The sequence below is a fragment of the Centruroides vittatus genome, unplaced genomic scaffold (genome assembly GCF_030686945.1).
Source record: "Centruroides vittatus isolate TY-2023 unplaced genomic scaffold, ASM3068694v2 scaffold_944, whole genome shotgun sequence".
Taxonomy (NCBI): domain Eukaryota; kingdom Metazoa; phylum Arthropoda; class Arachnida; order Scorpiones; family Buthidae; genus Centruroides; species Centruroides vittatus.
In genome coordinates this window covers 2603904-2622951 of record NW_027122722.1, presented here as the reverse complement: position 1 = coordinate 2622951, position 19048 = coordinate 2603904, and the positions used below count along the sequence as shown (strand labels likewise).

At 33.6% G+C, this 19048-nt stretch overlaps 1 protein-coding gene across 1 annotated transcript in view; it reads right to left on the bottom strand.

Annotated features, from left to right (window-relative positions):
• The window catches only part of PIG-U (phosphatidylinositol glycan anchor biosynthesis class U), a 50590-nt gene extending 37529 nt beyond the window's left edge, over window positions 1–13061 (bottom strand). Inside the window, exons 1-4 of the mRNA XM_067288900.1 lie at window positions 12932–13061; window positions 7453–7517; window positions 4275–4346; window positions 2291–2353 (exon numbers count right to left, since the gene is read on the bottom strand). Of these exons, the coding sequence (XP_067145001.1) occupies window positions 2291–2353; window positions 4275–4346; window positions 7453–7517; window positions 12932–13061 (330 nt within the window). The remainder of the gene's footprint in view (window positions 1–2290; window positions 2354–4274; window positions 4347–7452; window positions 7518–12931) is intronic.
• Window positions 13062–19048: the final 5987 nt, after the last annotated feature.

Sequence of the window (19048 nt, the reverse complement as noted above, 5' to 3'; positions counted from 1 at the left end):
GTAATCAATATGGCAACAGAATGTGGTTTCTCTCTATTCTCTCGTTTTATTTTGTATAACGTTTCTGTTTACACGTGCACTAGCTAGTCGATCTGTCAAAGCTTTTTGCATCCTTTGGTGAAAATTAAAATTAATATAAAAATGAATATTATGACATTGATTAATGGTAATAATAATAAAAAGATTGTTAATAATTAAAAAATGAAGTTATTAAAATAAATTGTTCATTCAAATTCATTAAATTTTCATATTTAAAATTTGTACATAAAGACTTCTATAAATAATAATAGATATTAATTAACTAATTAATAATTATATATTTTGGACCCAAGGTTTTTAGGGTTTCATAAGAAACATTTTTTTGTTAAAATCTTTCTAAAAAATCATTCCTAAATATTATGTAACATAGGGAAAGGGAGGGGGGATCAAAGAAAATATTACGGTTGCTTACACAAAGGTGGGTGGGGGTCCCCCCTAGAATGGCCGAAATTGCCCTTATGTAATTTATGGACAGCCCCCAATATGTTAAATATATTAAACATAATTATTACTTATTTAAAACAAAAAGAATTAAAAAAACTGGCAACATTGTTTTTTTCTAATGACAGCAACCTCAACATAAGTTAGTGTTAAGTATCTTATTTAAATCTTTTATATTAATAAATGTTTATTCTAATTAAGTTTGAGCTCTGCTTATGTCTGATTATTACAAAACAACAGGTTATGGGCCAATGCTGAAGCACAGTTCGCATTGCATAAAAAACTAAAAGGAAAAAGCAAAACCAAAACTAATGACACTGTGTAGTAAAACCTAGCTCACATTACAAAAAACATTAAAAAAAATTCTAAACTAAAATATGATAGTAACAGAACTTAAGGATTTTCATTTTGTGTATAAACTATGTGCAGAAGTAGAGGACTTTCAGATGCGAAAGTTTAAAGTAACAATCCTGTTTAAAATGCAAGACTCATTTGATATTGTTAATGATAGAGAAGAGGTACCAACCAAAAGCAAGCAATTAAAGAAGTATAATTTAAGAGATGCTAAAGCCTAGAAAATAATTATATCAACAGTTTACAAGAATTTCAAGTAAAAATAATAAATATAAGTTTACAAGAAGTTTCTAACACACAATCTGAACTGTAAAACTTCAAGTGAAATGTTTAAAAAATTTTGTGACATTTGAACATGATAACCAGCAACAACAAAAAAATCTTGTGGAAGGATGAATTTATTTTAAATTTGAGTCTGGCAGTGATGTTGCAACTCACATAACCAAAACTGAAGAATTGTCCTTTACAATGTCTAAAATCCTACCGACTTTACCAGATAAATTTAGCTACTTCATAGTGCATGGGACTCGACTCCTACAGAAGAAAAGATGTTAAACAATTTGACAGTTAGATTGCTTGTAGAGGAAAAACAATTAAAAATACAAGTGAATAGAAAATGGAACAAGTAGCATTTAAAGTGCATAAAACCTGCAATATGAAAAAAAAAAGAAAAAAAAAAGACAGTTGTGGTAAAGGAAACAACTAAAATGGCAAGGCCGTATTTGGGAGAAGACTATGTCTAGGAGACTCACTACTAAGCGGGATCACTTCGACACTCACAGCAGGTCTCGTTCTCATTCTCCAATCATCTTTGGTATTGCTGGTTTTGAGCATGATCATTCAAACTTCAGTGGCCACAGCCACGACCACAAGGACTTGCACAATGCATTTTTATTGAAATTAACCTATCAAATGTTGAAATTTCTCTCCGTTGCATGACGCCACAGGTTGAATTTTTGTCAATGCGAAAATTTCCCGTTTTTGAAAAAAATAATAGTGGCTATTGTATCGTTCACAATTATTTTTTTTATTTTGCACAAACGAAATATATATATATATATTAATAAATGTAAAAAGAAAAAATAATTCTATTTCGGAAGTTAGTTTTAATATAAAATTATAACAACGCGCCATCTAGTTTCAAAAAGTTCCAATGATGAAACAAGATATCTCCAGTCAATCGGTCAAGGTTAGCACATATTGTGCATTAAAATTGAAAACATAAGTTTGACACATATATTATGTTTTGCATTTACTTTTTACTTGAAATAAAAACTGATTCTGTTTTGTAGAGTTTTATTTTCCATAATAAACAAAGTCATCGTATATGCCGGAAACCTGTTCAAACCAGAATGACATTTTGAACCAGCCTGACTCCAGTTCAGACAGGTTTGACTACATCAAAAACAAAAATTTTACAAATTTCTTTTAATGATATTTACAACATATTACTTACCAAATGAAGAAGATACTTTTTGCTTCCTAACATTAAAAATACAGTTGTTATTACATCACTAATCTAAAAAATTTGAAAATAATATTAGTAATGAAAAATGTTATTTTTAAAGCTGAATATCCGTGCAAGTGACTTTGCCATGCACTTTGAATGCTTTCGGCACTGCATACCAGAGACCTAAATAAATGGGCATCTAATTTATACATAATTTTGTGATTTGGACACTTGAGCTAGATGTAGTTTTTTGTCATGGAAATCGAACGTGGCCAATTGGCAATAAGTATGCTTTACATAGTTGACATCACGTTCTACAAAATGGTTTGACTGACAAATGCAGCAACTGAAAACTTAATAATGATAGTTTGTAATTTTCTTGAAATTTTTGATAAATGGAATGGAAACTATAAAGATAAAAATGATAAGAATACTAATACATCAATATTTTGTTTTCTTTTTCTTTATCACAAAAACTACAAAGTTAGGCGAAACATAGTCACTACAATAATTGCATCATTGTCATCCATCTTTGATTTATTCTCCTTTCTCTGCCAGAGAGCATAGGAACAATATAGCAGATACCAGTGATTCAATTCGTGCAGAAGTTGTCCAATTATATGCCTGGCATGGCACAATAAAATCACTTGCACAATTACCCAGCTTAAATAAACACTATTTTTATTATTAACTATTAAGCAATAAATGGCATAAAAATAATATATAACAATCCTTATTGCATGAACAAAAAATAAACAAATACTAAATAAATAAATATACCAAATCAAACAAATTTGAACTAATGTGGCCTCTATAAGAAACTTTATTCATAAATAAATGCATTAGATTTTTGCTAATCCAGTCCTTGATAATCTGACCTTTGGCTGAGATATAAATGGAGTGTGTCACGTGAATGGCCATCTAGTGTGACGCCACTTATCAAAACTGAAACTTCACACAGATGAGAGGTTTCAGTTTTGATTTAGAAGTGTGGAAAGTGGTCGACTTGAAGTGGTGACCTTCAATTATGGCTTCAAAAAGAGAACATGCTACATTAGAACTTATGCAGAAATTGGAAGTATTAGAGAAGTTAAAGCAAGATTGTTCCAAAAAATCCATTGCTACTGAGTACAACATTGGATATGCCATATGTACAAAGATGAAAGAGAATCAACCAGCTAAACAGAGATCAACTATAAATGCTCATGAGAGAAGAGCACAATTTGGCATGTGTTTAAAAAGAAAAACACCCTGTTTTTTCTGGTGTAGTCTGTGAAGTTCACAATGGCTTTTTGATGTAAGATAAATGAATAAATTTTTGTTTACTAAAGATGTGCTAATATTTATATTTTTCATCTTATTAAGTGTTGTGAGAGGACAGATTATCTTTAACAGATCAAAATTGAAGTTAATGGTAAAACCCTAACTGTAACATATACTCAGATCTCAAAATTATTGAAAAAAGCAAGTTTTTTGAAAATAGTAGTGAATAGCAAGCAATCTGAAAAATAATGAGTAATAGTGAGAGTAGCGAGTTGCTACAAATTCACAAGTTTGTAACTCAAAAGCATCCTTAAACAAATTTGTTTTATTTATGCTCCATTTAAGCAGTTATTATTTGTATATAGTATTTGTGGAAGTGGATTTATAGTTTCTATTCAATTTATTACTTTTACATAAACAGAAATAGGAATCTTCTAATAATAATCACTTCTAAAATCAGCATATTCACTTTTGTACAAGAAAAGTTTTAAAAAAATAAAATTAGGAATACAAGCAAGTTCTAAATTTTGAACTATTTTATAGAATAAATTTATAGATGTTTCAAATAGAAAATACTGTTATAAAGAAAACAGAATTTTCAATAAAAACTAAAGCAAATTGTACTAAATAGCAGAAAAATTAAAGAATTAAAAATTATTTTGTATCATAATAAATCAAACATTTTTATTTATATTATGCATTTAAATATTAAAAAATAAATAAATACCACAAATAATAGTGGAACATATTCACCAACATATTGTATCATCAATTTGTAAAGCATCAGTGCTAAAGGTGACTGAAAATAGAAATAATATTTTTAAAAGAATTAATAAAACATAACCAAAAAAATAAAATGAAATATTTAATATTTCTAAAGTTTTAAAAAATTAATTTTTAAATTTTTTCAATTTGTTAAACCCATTTACAAAGCTATCACTTACATTTCAAATTGCAACCAATTATGTATTTTGATTCTTATAAAATAAGGTAATTGCTGTCATTTCAAAATGTTGAAATAACATTAACTGACACAAAATGATATTTCATGGCTAGATAGAGCAAAAACTTCACAAAACATCTTAATCAATCAAAACATCAAAACTTTCACAAATTCACAAAGCAATCTATTTTAACTGGAGTCAGAAATCAGAGTCACTCGATAAAAACAGTCCAGGAAAATGCTCTGCATTGGTTTCATACTCCAACAAAATAGGATGCTTTGTGAATATAATATACATACTTTTAGTGTGAAAAATTTTATATTCCAGAAGTAAAAAGAATAAATTTACTTTCTCTATATACCTTTTTATCTATCCATCCTCAAAATATCATTAATATTGACCCTTTTAATGTCATAAATCAACAAAAATTTAGAAGAATAAATAATAAAACAACAACATTTTTAGATCTTCAAAATATTTTAAATTAATTATGTTAAATATTTAATTATTATTTATTTTACTTACAAATGTACATGATAATGACAAAAAGGAAAGGAATGATGGCCCCATATACAACAATAAAATATAACAACCAAAAAAACAAAATATCTGCAAAATACACACGATAGAATACAAACAAAACAATCAGTAAAACTGAACATCAGTGTTAATTATAAAGATTCTTTTTATGTGCCAATTTAACATGCTTAAAATAAAAAAAAGACATGCAGATGGAAAGATCTCAGACAAATTAAGATGTAAAAAGGAAGACCATGACACAAATCATTCCTGGTAATTCTATTTAGACGTCTAAGAGCAAATCATTTGAAATTTAAAAAACCACTTAAATATTTATAAAATAACAGTGTATCAAAATAAGCAATATGATGAGTAAATTTACGAAACCCAATCTAGCCCTAGCAACCTTTCCAGAATCAGTCAAAGGTAAATTAGATAGTTTATTAAAAAGTAAATATACCTTACTTCAGATAAGATTTTACAAAGTAATGAAGATGAGGTGGTAAACTAAATAGGCAAACAACAGTCAATAACGAATTGAAAATTCACAAAAAAAGGGCTCTCAGGGCAGAGTGGAACATAATAAGGCAACTGCGATGCCAAAGGATATCTGCATACTGCCATTTTTTAGAAAGTCAGTCAATGTGATATTCATAGGCATAGCTAGGGGGCTGTGGGGGCGGCCCGCCCGGAATGTCACCCGTGTAGGGGTGACATCCGGTAGGCCTGTACCTAAAAAATAAAAAAAAGGTGAACAGCTTGCCTCCCATGACAGTTTCTTCGCTATAAGGAGACGCCACGAGAGCTCGCACCAGCTGAAAATCTTACTGTGATTTATTCTATAAATCTAAACTCATACGTCGCGACATTCCATATTCAATATAGCGTTCAAGTTGCCCGAGTGCGAAGATATTACAATTCAACAGTGTTTTATAAAAGAGTTAAAAAGAGTGAAACCACGATATCCGCACCGGGTGTCACCCATGCTAGCTACACCACTGGTGATATTATTAATTATCACATTATTAAATATTATTAACTTTTAATTTAAGTTTTAATATATTAACTTTTTATCAAAAATGACACCTAAATCATTAATGGTATGAATGGACTAAATTAATACGTCATTTACCAATGGAAAAGTATATTGATGCAATTTCATAAAAGGAAATAACACATTGCTACAGTTTTATTTATATTGATACTAAGATTATATAATTCTAATTGATCAACAATTTTATTTAATCATATTGTAATTCAAAAGAATAAGAATTTATTGGCTTAAAATCATCAACATAAGCAACCATATTAGAAGAAACAACAAAATAAAAAACAGGTAACTCAAAACAGAACCTCAAGATAATTGACACAATGCAGAAAATTCATTAAAAACAAAATTTGTGAGTTTAATTTTAAAAGTACAAAACCAAAAATAATTGTTAAGCCAGGCAAAACAGCAGAATGAATTTGGAAAAAAATTGGAAAGTAATCAAGCAATAAAGAAGGTCCATGGAAGCAAAAGCTTGACAACCCTCTTTTGTCAAGAAAAACCAATCCACCTACACAGACAATGCAGGAAGATCTTTTTATTTTCAAAACTACTAATTTATTTTGACTATTCTAAACAATTGTTAAAAACTGAAATAATTATTTAAGTTGAGTATTCTAACATTTCTTATACTAATAAAAATCATGAAAAGTAAAATATTTTAATTAGTTAAAATAATTTTAAAATCAAGTCATCAACTTTCTAGAAAATTTCAGTTAAAATGCCTAACATTTTCAGATCAATTTCCAAACTATTCTCAGAAACACATTGTTAAAGGAGTCGGGTCCATGTATTTCCTGGTCCAAAGTGAAAAGTTTAAATGTCCTTTTTCTTTGGCATTTTGTTTAATTTATATATTTCTTACAGACAATTTATGCTCCAACTGTTGCAATCTAGAATAATCCTGTAAAAAAGTGTCACTGGGAATTCCAATTCTACGTTATGAAATATACAGCTACTACTAAATGCCCTCAATTTAACGGATTCTTAATTTAACTGGCAAAAAATTTCTGTCCTAAATGAAAAGTGAAAAATTATTCTTTTCTTATTCAAACAACCACTTAAAAGGGGTCTCTGACAACTCGGCACTCCTGCAATGTCTTTCTAACTCCAACAGAGGCCAGAGATCTACCTCTGCACAACAAAATTCAAATTTTGTATGGATCACAATTTTTTCATCGCATTATACAAATTCACTATATCGGGATCACATTATACAAAAGTTAACTGTACATATATACAAAGTACCTAAAATTCAAAACTCTTCTTATTAGTACAGAAAAAAAACAATACACAGTATATTTCCTTATTGATAATAATTAATTTATAGCTTTCCCTATAAAAATAAAACATGGTAACAAAATCAAAGTATATAAAAATCAAAATTAACTAACTTCATGAAAAGTATCTCCACTGTAAGGTGATATTCCTTGAATGTCAAGATGTACACCTTCAACAGCTGAAAATAAAAATACACATTTAATTTTATTAAATAATTATAATTCAATATATAAAATAATACAATTTTCCATTTTATTATTCAGTGATTGATATGCTCAAATTCAACATCAAAAAACTGAATTAAAAAATTTATCAGTGTATGTATTTTATTTCATTAAAAAACTTACAGACACAGTTGACAGAGGACAAAATACGTCCCCACAGCAACAAGTCCAAAACAATATAAATGCAAATAAAACAACACAAAAACCAAATTAATAATTATACAATTTATTTTACACATATTTTTAAAGTAAAAAAAATTGCAGTGTAATAAATCTTTGGATCCATTCACTGCAACTTGAATAAACAAAGAGCAAGATACGCAAAACTGGCATCTCTGGACACGTAAACACGACATGTTACAGGTAGGGCAAACTGGTACTTGAAGACCCATTCCATTTGGTGGTAAAAGATAACTAAACAAGTTTGGTCAAGCCGATCTGACAGCACGCTCCACAAAACAAATCAAATATTAATTTTGTTTAAAATAAATTTTATAAATTCTTGGAATCAAGTAGTTGTTCAGAAGAATTTTTCACCGAATATACAATAGGGGATGTGGTTTGTACATTTCAGAGGAACCACATAGTTTTTACTATAGCTTACAGTGACCATAAACGAAAACATTCAGTTCCCTTTTGCGCAAGCACGTGGGTGGACATGCACAAAAAATGGATTGAACAGAGCATGCACGTGCACATCTGACACACACACAAAAGTTCTAGCATAAGCACTTCACCACTACAGTAGAGCATGCTAAAAATAATAATCTATTGAAATAAGTACATTAAAAAAGTTAGAAAAGTCTGGCTTTTCACAAGCAACTTTACATCATATATTTAAATTAATTAGTCATTAACAACACAGATGAAAATATTTTGAGGAGTATAAGAAATTCCATTTAAAATTCTAATGCATTAATTCAATATTTTTAAAATTATTAATGTAAAGTATATGAAAAAAGATTAAAGTACTAATTATCATAAATTTATTGATAGAATTTTTTTTTATTCTAACAGGTAATCATTTTTACATTTCAATAAAAAGTTAAGAAATAGCTCAATTTACACTATTACTAGTAAAACATACTTAACTGAATGTAATATATAATAAATAATGATAATCTAAATCCTTAAAATCTAGCAAAGATTTTAAAGATTTAGTTAATGTTTCCACTAAACTAGAAGTTTCGAATGATTCTAGAGAATTGCCATGACAATTATGGATATGAAATTAATGAATATAAATTGCAATAAAATAAAAGTAGCAGTAAGTCAATAAATAATATCTAAATTTAACTGTTTTAAAATCTCTCTTTTTTTTGTAAATGCAAAATTAACCATTAGTGGATCAACCTCTGTAGAATAATTCAAAGACACATCATTTATATTTTTTACTATTCGTTAGAGTTCTTGATATAGTCAAACAAATTATTTTGAATCAAGCATTGATATGCTTAATAAATATAGTAGTAATATATCTCACACTGTAGTTTAGCAGTTCCCAATCTTTTTCTGAGCATTTAAGAATACTAGATGTTGAAAAATATAGAATAAATAATAATGAAGGAAGAGTAATATGTAAATCCTAGATGTCATTTTTACCCAATGGGGGGAAGGTTAATAACAACTGCACGATACTGTAATGTGAATTGTAATCACAACCGCTAGATAGCAGATTATCAACAGATTTTCATTTTAGATATTGTAGCTGAGTGTTTTTTAAACAGATGATATATAATTAAAATCTTTGTAATGGGACTTAAATTATATTAATTTAGGCCTGTTTATAATTTAATCCTCGTGGTACTGTGCAATGTGGGTGGAAATAAATCTTGAACAGCTCAGTTTGTAAACCGGTATTATATGTATACATTTATAGATGTTTAAAATTGATTTTTAAAATTATTTTAAATTGTAGATTGTAATTATTGTTAATTTCTCTGCAAATTTGTTCTATAACAGGTTGGTATCAAGAAATTTTCTTTTGTAATGGAGTCAAACTTTTTGAATTATTTCAATTGTATATAAACATAATATTTTTTGTTGTAGATATCTATATATTTTTATGTATGGCTGATGAGGGTCTTGTGTACTGAAATGCATACCAGTAATAAAGTTGCTTTCTGATGACAGAAGTGTCATTTTGATGTTACCAGTAGCAGTGTAATAAGTCTCTGTTATCTCTACTACAGTATTTGAGATATTAGTTCTACATATATAACTCTCTTATGCTATTACAACACAAACGTAAAAAGATGATGATTATTCAAAAATTTAGTTTTTTTGTACCATAAAGTTATATAGTTTGAGGCATTTTAAGTACTCACTACTATCATTTTGACACCACAATTGAGAAAGGAGGCTTTACTCTGAAGGAAGCAAACCATTGCCAATATCTCTGCATGTCTGAGTGTAATTAACATTGTTTTTATTTTTTACCACTGTTGTCAGCAGTTATTTTCAAAATAAATTCTCTTAATGTCAGTAAGCAGGAGTACCGTTGTTGGTGAATGTGGAATAATCATATTTTTCATTCTAAACATGGTGTCTAAATGACAATAATACATGCCAAACGGGGCTGATTTCACCATTAGGCGAACTCGAGCAATTGCCTAGGAGTGCTGAGATACAGGAGACGCTAACCATATTCATAAACAAAGATAAACTGTTAAATCTTTCTGATTTTTTAATTCCAACAAACTACTGTTTAATTTCATATTAAATAAATATTTTACTATTACATATAAATATATTTAGTGTTAACTTAATTTACATATTACAAGAAATAATAGTGAGGAAAATTCCAGAAAATACTTCATTAGATGTCCCATCATACACATGTAAATATAATTTGTAAAATAGTGTTACAACTGCATTTATTACTCTGAGAAGTTTTGCAACATTGCCAGTATCGGTAGCAAACCCAGAAAGGAGTTTTCAAAATTAAAACTTAAAATGTGTACACCCTCTATGATGGCTCAGGAACAACTCACTAGTCTAGCAATATCACCTAGTCCACAAAATTTAAATCTATGAGCCATTCTATTCCATGGTAGGCCAGTCTCGCAACCCTTCATTCTCCACAGTGACCAGGGTACAATTCTAGGTCCGAATGAGGAGGTTGGGACTTTAACAGAGCTGTAGAGCATACCGATAGGAACAAAAAAAGTCTAATAAACCATGGGTGTACGGGCAACCCTTCGCGAGATATAGGCCCCCAAAATGACTATCGACGTCGGAACTGACGCCGCTTTCTCCGCTAAGCCTATCGCGCGTTTAACAGGCAGCAAGCCCTATTCGGTGTACTATAGATTACTCCTTATAGAATTTCAGGACTTTGATTATATATTTGAACTCAGGGGACCGAGACGAGTTCAACGGTACCCTATTTTTGGACCGGAGACGAAAAATCAATGTTACTTATGGCAGCAAACATGGCGGCCGGACTGACCTCTCGTACGGGCGCCACCACACGCTGCCATGTGCTAAACTAGTGATCGATTCACGGTAGTTCTTGAACGAAGTAAAAAAAGGGGGGAAACGTCTTCTAAAGGCAATTTTAACGGCAAGCGACGTGACTCCCGATCGCGATAGCGAGGCCGGAACTGACGTAGGCGCATCTTTCGAGGGCTATATCTCGCGAAGGGTCGCCCGTACACCCATAGTTTATTAGACTTTTTTTGTTCCTATTAATATGCTCTAACGCCCTGTCAAGGTCCCAACCTCCTCATTCAGACCTAGAATCTTGCCGTGACCAGTTACCACAAGATTCCATTCTACACCACATATTTTGCAGTAAGGTAGTTAACAGCATCATCACAACACACCCACCCAGGAAAGGCAGACAACGGTCCACCTGCACTTTTCTCGCCCAGGACATCCTTCCTCCATCACATTTAGCAGACTGTCACATTGCATCCCCCCACTGCAGGCATCCGATTCGGACAGTTTTCAATATCAACTCATTCACTCCCTCCCACGGCAGTACTTTGGCATTCTGGTTTCCGTCCATCTGCTCAACCTTAAGCATTCCGCAGTAACACAGAGACTTGAAGGCTGATAGATCACGTTCTCCCTCATTCAGCATCTACGTCTCCACAGAGTAGGGAATGTGATGCTCCCCACGAAAACGTGCAGAATTCTATTTCTCAACTTTATTTTCATCAATCAGAGTTCTACCTCATTTCAGAAGGTTGGCCCAGCCAATGCGACATGTCTCCAGACCTACAGAGTCATCACGCACCCCAGATAAATAAATTTATCAACCGGTTTGAAGTCATCATTATATTTACGTAATGCAATATTTTCAATAAGACCGTATGTCCGAACTCAGCAATGTCGATTTTCACGCCATGATTTTTTACCATACCACCGACCTCTTCTGCGGCACTTCTTACGGGTTGGGACTCTCTGCCAACATGGTCCAATTGTCTGCAAACTCCGATGCTTTGATCTTGATACCATTTATGTCCAGCACCAAATGACAAATTAATTCAAAATTCTGCCAAAGCAAACAATCGAAAAGACAAAGGCTTCTATAATTCTCATATTTAGCCATGATAGTGAGGTTGAAGCCAAAGTTTCAAATGCGAAAACGTGTACATCGGACGTTCAGTGCCACTTTCCTGTAAGCCGAAGTTTGACAATGGCATTTGGAATGTCGAGCATGATTCCACTGACTTTCCAAACACCATTGTCAAACTTCTACGCTTACAGGAAAGTGGCACTGAACGTCCGACATACACATTTTCACGTTTAAAACTTTGGTCTCAACCTTTCTAATAATCATCTGCGACACACACTGACGACACGAAGTCTGCCTTTCCACAAAAGCACAGTTGGCACAGTCTTTCGGGCAGAACAGCATGCGAATGCCCATACTGACTCTACGCCTCCATTTTCACACCAAACACCATAGAGCAGAGGCATTTTCGTAAATAAAGCTAATAGGTCAGAGTAATAATTGTCGTCTCATTGATTTTAGGAGTAATCACACACACACAGTATACGCAAACGTATTAGCGTCGATTAATAAGACTTTAAAACGTTCCTATAACGATATTTATAAATATCCAGACGAGGGTAGCGGGTGTACGTACGCGCCGGGGTACATTAATAAACACGCGCATACATACAGACAATACAGAGGCGTCTAAATTTAATTCGCGCGTGGACGTCGGCTACCCTGGCGCCGTCAACCCATTGTGCGAACTCCGGTTATAAAAAAATCACTTTCGCATTATTTTTAATCCGCACGACGTAACGCGTACGTGGCACGTTATTTAGGCAGACGAGACGCGTCCGTCGTTCCGGAAACTATGAGAACGTACGCAGGTAATTGACGAAATGATTTAAAGATCGGAATCACCTCTCTTCCAAGAATTAAGAGGAGTCGATATTTCTATCCTGTCGACTAATTTGTCGCGTAATTCCGAATTTATCAGCAACAGACGTAAACATGCTCCGACCATCAGAAGACCGACTGTCAACGCCGCCATGTTTACCCCTAGCGGCCATAAACGTCTAGACCCCGAGCGCGCATTAGTTCTAAATTTTGCCGCTGCGGCAAATGGCGCCAATAGCCAATTTGTAATAGAGTACTCTAATTTGTGGTATTATCTGGTCATAATTACAAATTACGAATGCTTTAATCGTAATAACTATTAATTAAAAAAGAAAATAACTTAACTTTTTTATAGACATCTTACTTGTAAATGAATGATTTCTCTATAAAGAAATACGATAATGTTTAGAACGGAATGCTCTAAATCGTAAGATTACAAGATGCAATTATGAATAAAATAAAAGATCGATATTTTCTCACTCTAAAAAGGCTTCTGGAAATCTTTTCTGGTTACCAACTTCTACCATTCCAGAGTTACGTCAGATCTGTAAACGAGAAATCATAATACGGCGAAACTTCCGTTAACGGACACTCCCGAATAACGGTACCTCTACTTGACGGGCGTTTTTACAATTCCCGGACCCTTCAAATGGGACATCTACATCTATTACATTTACCTCTAAATAGCGGACACTAAATAATGGACGCTGCCGTCCACAACCGACCTTACGAAAGCGTAAAGTCCCGCGCTTTAATATTCCGATAAAATTAATTACGTAGGAAATATTTTAAAACTAAAGCAATCTGTTCAAATAATCTTTCGGAGGACTAATTTCCATCGCAGGCGTCGAATAAAGACGCCGAAAATAGGAACGGGCAGGAGAACGGGTCGTAAAAAGCCGAACGATACCGTTTATCTGTTAGAAAACACTAATCAAGTTGTCAATCGTCACTTACCGTCATACGTATTAATGTTATTTAAACTTCTGTCCTATTTTTGGAATCAAGCTTACGGTACTCAGAAACAATAAACTTTTCCGGAGTTATTCATTCATTTCACAAAAACCGTAAAACAGTAGTAACAAAAAAGAAACTTAAAACGGTTACGACAACGACTTTTATTGGAATGAAAGTTCAAAGATCGTGTTACGAAGACGATTTGCCGGGAAAAGATGTAGAAGATATTTGGTGTTCTGGCATTTACGACATCATTTACAATCTTACTAACTTTGTGCTGGCTTAGGTGTAATTTTTTTATAAATCATTTATTAGCGAGGTTGACGCCGAAGTTTTAAACGCGAAAACGTGTACGTCCGACGTTCAGCGCCGCTTTCTTGTAAACCTAGAAGTTTGACAATGGGGTTTGAAAAGTCAGTGGACTCATGCTCGACATTCCAAACGCCATTGTCAAACTTCTAGGCTTACAGGAAAGCGGTGCTGAACGTCCGACGTACACGTTTTCGCGTTGAAAACTTCGGCCTCAACCTCGCTATTGAAAAAAGCAAATATGTTGGAAAAATTACACCTACTCGATTACTACAAAGCAGACAAATCCCTACATCGATTTTTATCAGTCACTTAGATCATAAATGATATAAATTCAAGAATATCGAACACATTTTCCACCCCTGGAAGTGGCTAACAAATCGCCTTGGTAACTGGACATTCGAACTCTGTCTAAATCCACCTTCGTCCACCCTTCCGTTCGTAACAAGTTTCGTTTTTCTTCGTCGTTCTTCTGTCCACGTCTCCGATAGAACAATACGTACCGATATTGGGGATATCGATATTAAAAAACTTATTTTTTATGATACGTAGGTAAACATAACCCGCACTTAAATACTTTAATATTTTTCTCACTGCCGTCGTGGTCCACCAGTGGCCAAGCGGTCTTCGTATCCTGAACACTGGGAGTTCGGTCATGGGTTCGCGCCTCGCTCCGACGGGCTGGCCGCGTGGAGTTTTCCAGGTTTTCTCCACGTCTGTAACTCCTAAATAGGGGCTGGTTTCCGTTAAAAAGTCTTCCCGGCAGTGGCGTAGCTGGGGTTCTCCGGGCACGGTGCGGAACCAGATTTGTGGGCCCCGAAAAAGAATTTTTCAGCAGGGGGCCTTTTTCCCATAATGGAAATCGGGAACGTCCAAGCAAAAACAAGTAAATTTTTAGCTTTTGAATTTATTTATTCGGTTGAAAGCATTGCGTTTAGACGTTCGCTTCTTTCGTTTGATGAATGATGCGTTAGGTATTTTTTTTTTGTTTGTTTTGTTTACGTAAACGGCTGACTAAAATATTTTTGTGTAGTGGTTTATATAGTGTATAACTAGATTACAGTTAAGTTGCTGGTTTTCCTGTGTAATAGGGGCCCCAGCAGCTCGAACAGCCAAATGCCAAATTTTGCTTTGTTCTGATTGCCGTGAAAAAATTTTCGGGTCTTTTTTTCCTGTGATTTTGGGGCCCCCATAGGCCTATCGCTTTCCAGGGGCCCGGTGCGGACCGCACCTACCGCACCCCCCTAGCTACGCCACTGCCTCCAGGACGTTCCCCCTAGGCAGATCGCCCAAGTGTCGCGTTGCCATAACTTAAAAAACGCTGCCGTCGTCGCCTCTAATGTGCTCGCTTGTCCTAATACGCCCGTTTAAACTTTGTCTAAGACTATATTTTAAACCACACCCGCTACATTCTTTTTTATTTAACGTACTGTACAACGAGTTCCTGGACATCGATGGTACAGTACGATAAACGCGTTAGTTTTACCACAGCCTACAATAAGAACAGCCTAGTCAAATGGTGGAAATCCCATTGAGGAGTTGTGTCCAAGCGAAAATATTTTCTCCCGCTAGATAGAGTCACACAACGGACCATAATAGAGTACCTAGATATCAGAGTAGCGACATACGAGTCATCGCCGCCGTGTTATGTCGACTGTCAACACGTGGTCTATGGGTTTACATTAAGAAATGACGATGAAATAAAACATTTTATTCGTAAAAATGCTTTATTAAACTAAAAAAAATCGTCATTTCTTAATGTAAACCCATAGACCACGTGTTGACAGTCGACAGAACATGGCGGCGATGACTCGTATGTCGTTACTCTGATATCTAGGTACTCTAGACCATAACAAGGCCGCGTTTCTTTATGCAGCGAAAATGACGTCACGAGCAGCTATTGCTACACGTCGCTGCATCATAGTTTAGAAACGCTTTCTGCTCGAGCTAAACATAGATGCCATATCTTTTCCTTTAATTCCACAGTTACAGCCGAAAGTAGCGCTTTAGTTAAAGAACTACAATATTTAAATAAAGAGATATAAAGAATTGAGCATATCTCTTTCCGAAAATGTGAACAAAGTAGAGAGATAGGAGATGTATAATTATATTTAAAATATAGTATTTTCTTATTCTTTAGACAACTTTCAGAATCATTTTATAAAATTTAATCCTTCTTAATGTTTCCATATTTTTATCAACAGTCACAACGAGTTTTTTATTTTCGCAGCATAATATCGTATTATACACACAAGCGTCCATTTTACTTTACACGTGTAACGGAAGTAAAAGCTGCTTTATCTTTGCTTCAGCGACCTCATGCAGCAAACGTTTAGAAACGGTTCGCTACATTGCAGCGCTGCATTTAAAAACGGGTTTCAGTGTGTCCGCTGTAAAGCGCTTCTCGAGCGATGCATAAAGAAACGCGGCCCAACACACACTGATTAAGTTATCCTAGCTACATGCTGTCATATGTTCGTAAAATAAAACAGTAATTCAAATAGGATATAGCAAATTGTTGATTTTTTTTTAATTAAGATTTTGCCCAGATTTCTGCAGAACAATCTAAAACAATAGACATGTTATCAATAATTATCTAGATCAGGGATGAGCAACACGCGGCCCGTTAAACATGTTTATGCGGCCCGCCAAGCATTTCTAAAATTGAATTTATTTTATCGACTTTCTCCCATCAATATATTGTTATAAAATTAATTATAATAAAATGGTAGTACATACTAAACCGAAACAATTTTTTGTGACGAGTTACTCACTTGTCGGCGACTTGTTCAAACATGCAATACGAACGCGCCGCGTCTGTGCTTGTTTGTGTTTGCTTCTGTCACACAATCAGTCAGACTGGTAAGCTGTTAACTAGCAATTTTAGCAATTCTTGTGTTTCTTGAAAGGCGTGAGTGCAATATTATTGTCAAAAAGGTAATATTAGAGTTTTTTTTATTCAAAATTAAGTTTTCCTACAAATTTTTTTAACTTTCAAATTTTTAATCCATAATAGCATGTCGGAAAAGCAAACAAAAAAAAACGGAAGGTTGCGGATGAGCACAGGCATTTCCAAGAAAAGTGGAAATTTGATTATTTTTTCACTTTCGTCAAAGATAAAGCTGTATGCTTAATATGCTCAGAGACTGTGTCGACATTAAAAGAATATAACATAAAAAGGCATTACGATACAAAACATGAACAACAATATAAAAACTTAACAGGACAACTCCGGATAGATAAGTTTAATCAAATGGAGAAAAACTTGGGAAACCAACAGGCTATTTTTAAAAATCAAGCTATTTTATCAAATACGGCAGTAAAGGCTAGTTTTGTTGTCAGTCAAATACTGGCAAAAAAAATGAAACCCTTTGCGGATGGAGAGATGATAAAAGAATGTCTGACTGCTGTTGCAGAAATAGCATTTCCTGATAAAATAAATATTATTTCAAACATTAGTTTATCAAGATTCACCATTGCAAGGAGAATTGAAGACTTGTCCGAGAACATAGCAACAACGCTTCGTGAACGCATTGCAAAATTCGAATACTGTTCTTTGGCACTTGATGAGAGTTGCGATATTAGCGATACAGCACAACTGGCTATATTTTTACGTGGTATTGACACCAAATTTAATATTACCGAAGAATTGTGTTCACTGATTCCAATGCAAGGGACTACAACCGGCAAAGACCTGTACGATGAACTAAAGTCTGTGTTGGAAAATTTTTCAATTTCATTAGAAAAGATTATTGGTATATCGACAGATGGAGCACGAGCAATGTCAAGCATGGAGGTAGGAGTATCGGGAAGGCTATTTCAAGACATTAAGAAGGTCACAGGAAGGGAAATATTCGTTAACCACTGCATAATTCACCAGGAAAATTTGTGTGCGAAAAGATTGAGTTTGCCAAATGTCACAGTACCAATAATTAAACTAATCAATTTTATAAAGTCGCGCGCGTTAAATCACCGTGAATTTAAAGAATTCCTGAAAGATTTAGAAACTGAATATGGCGACGTGGTTTTTAATACCGAAGTACGTTGGCTTAGTAGAGGTGCAATGCTAAAAAGAGTATACAACTTAAAAAGCGAAATACAATTGTTCTTGGATATGAAGGGATATGCCTTTCCTCATTTTGGTAATAAAGAATGGATGTGCGATTTTGGGTTTCTTATCGACATGACTCAGCATCTCAATGATCTTAATGTGGAACTTCAAGGCAAAGGACAGTTTATTCACAATTTGTATGATAAAATTCAGGGCTTTGAGCGCAAATTAAAATTGTGGAAACAGCATCTTTTGCAGAATAATGTGTCTCACTTTCCACATTTAGAAAAAGAAAACGTTACTACTTCTCAAAAATACGCACAATATATAGACATTTTAATCAACGAATTTCAATTACGATTCCAAATGTTCAAAGCTGAGAAGACAGCGGTTTCCATGAAAATGTTTTCCTCGCCATTTAATATCGATGTGGATACAGTTCCCGAAGACTTTCAAATGGAAGTGATTGACATGCAGAATAATACCGATTTAAAAAATGTATTTTTCTCAGTAAACATCGAAAATTTTTATAAATCTTATGTGAGCCCTGAGAAATTTCCGCTTTTGACGAAAAATGCAAAGCAAATGATGTCTCTGTTCGGAAGTACGTATGTTTGCGAACAATTATTTTCAACCATGAAATTAATCAAAAATGACCACCGATCAAGACTGAGTGATGCACGATTAGAAAGCTGCGTACGTGTAGCTACCTCATCAATTCCGGCTGATATTGATCAGCTTGTATCGAAAAAACAGTGCCAAATTTCTCATTAAAAATTTCAAGTAAATTCGTTTTTCTGTTCTTTTCTTGTTTGTTTTTATTT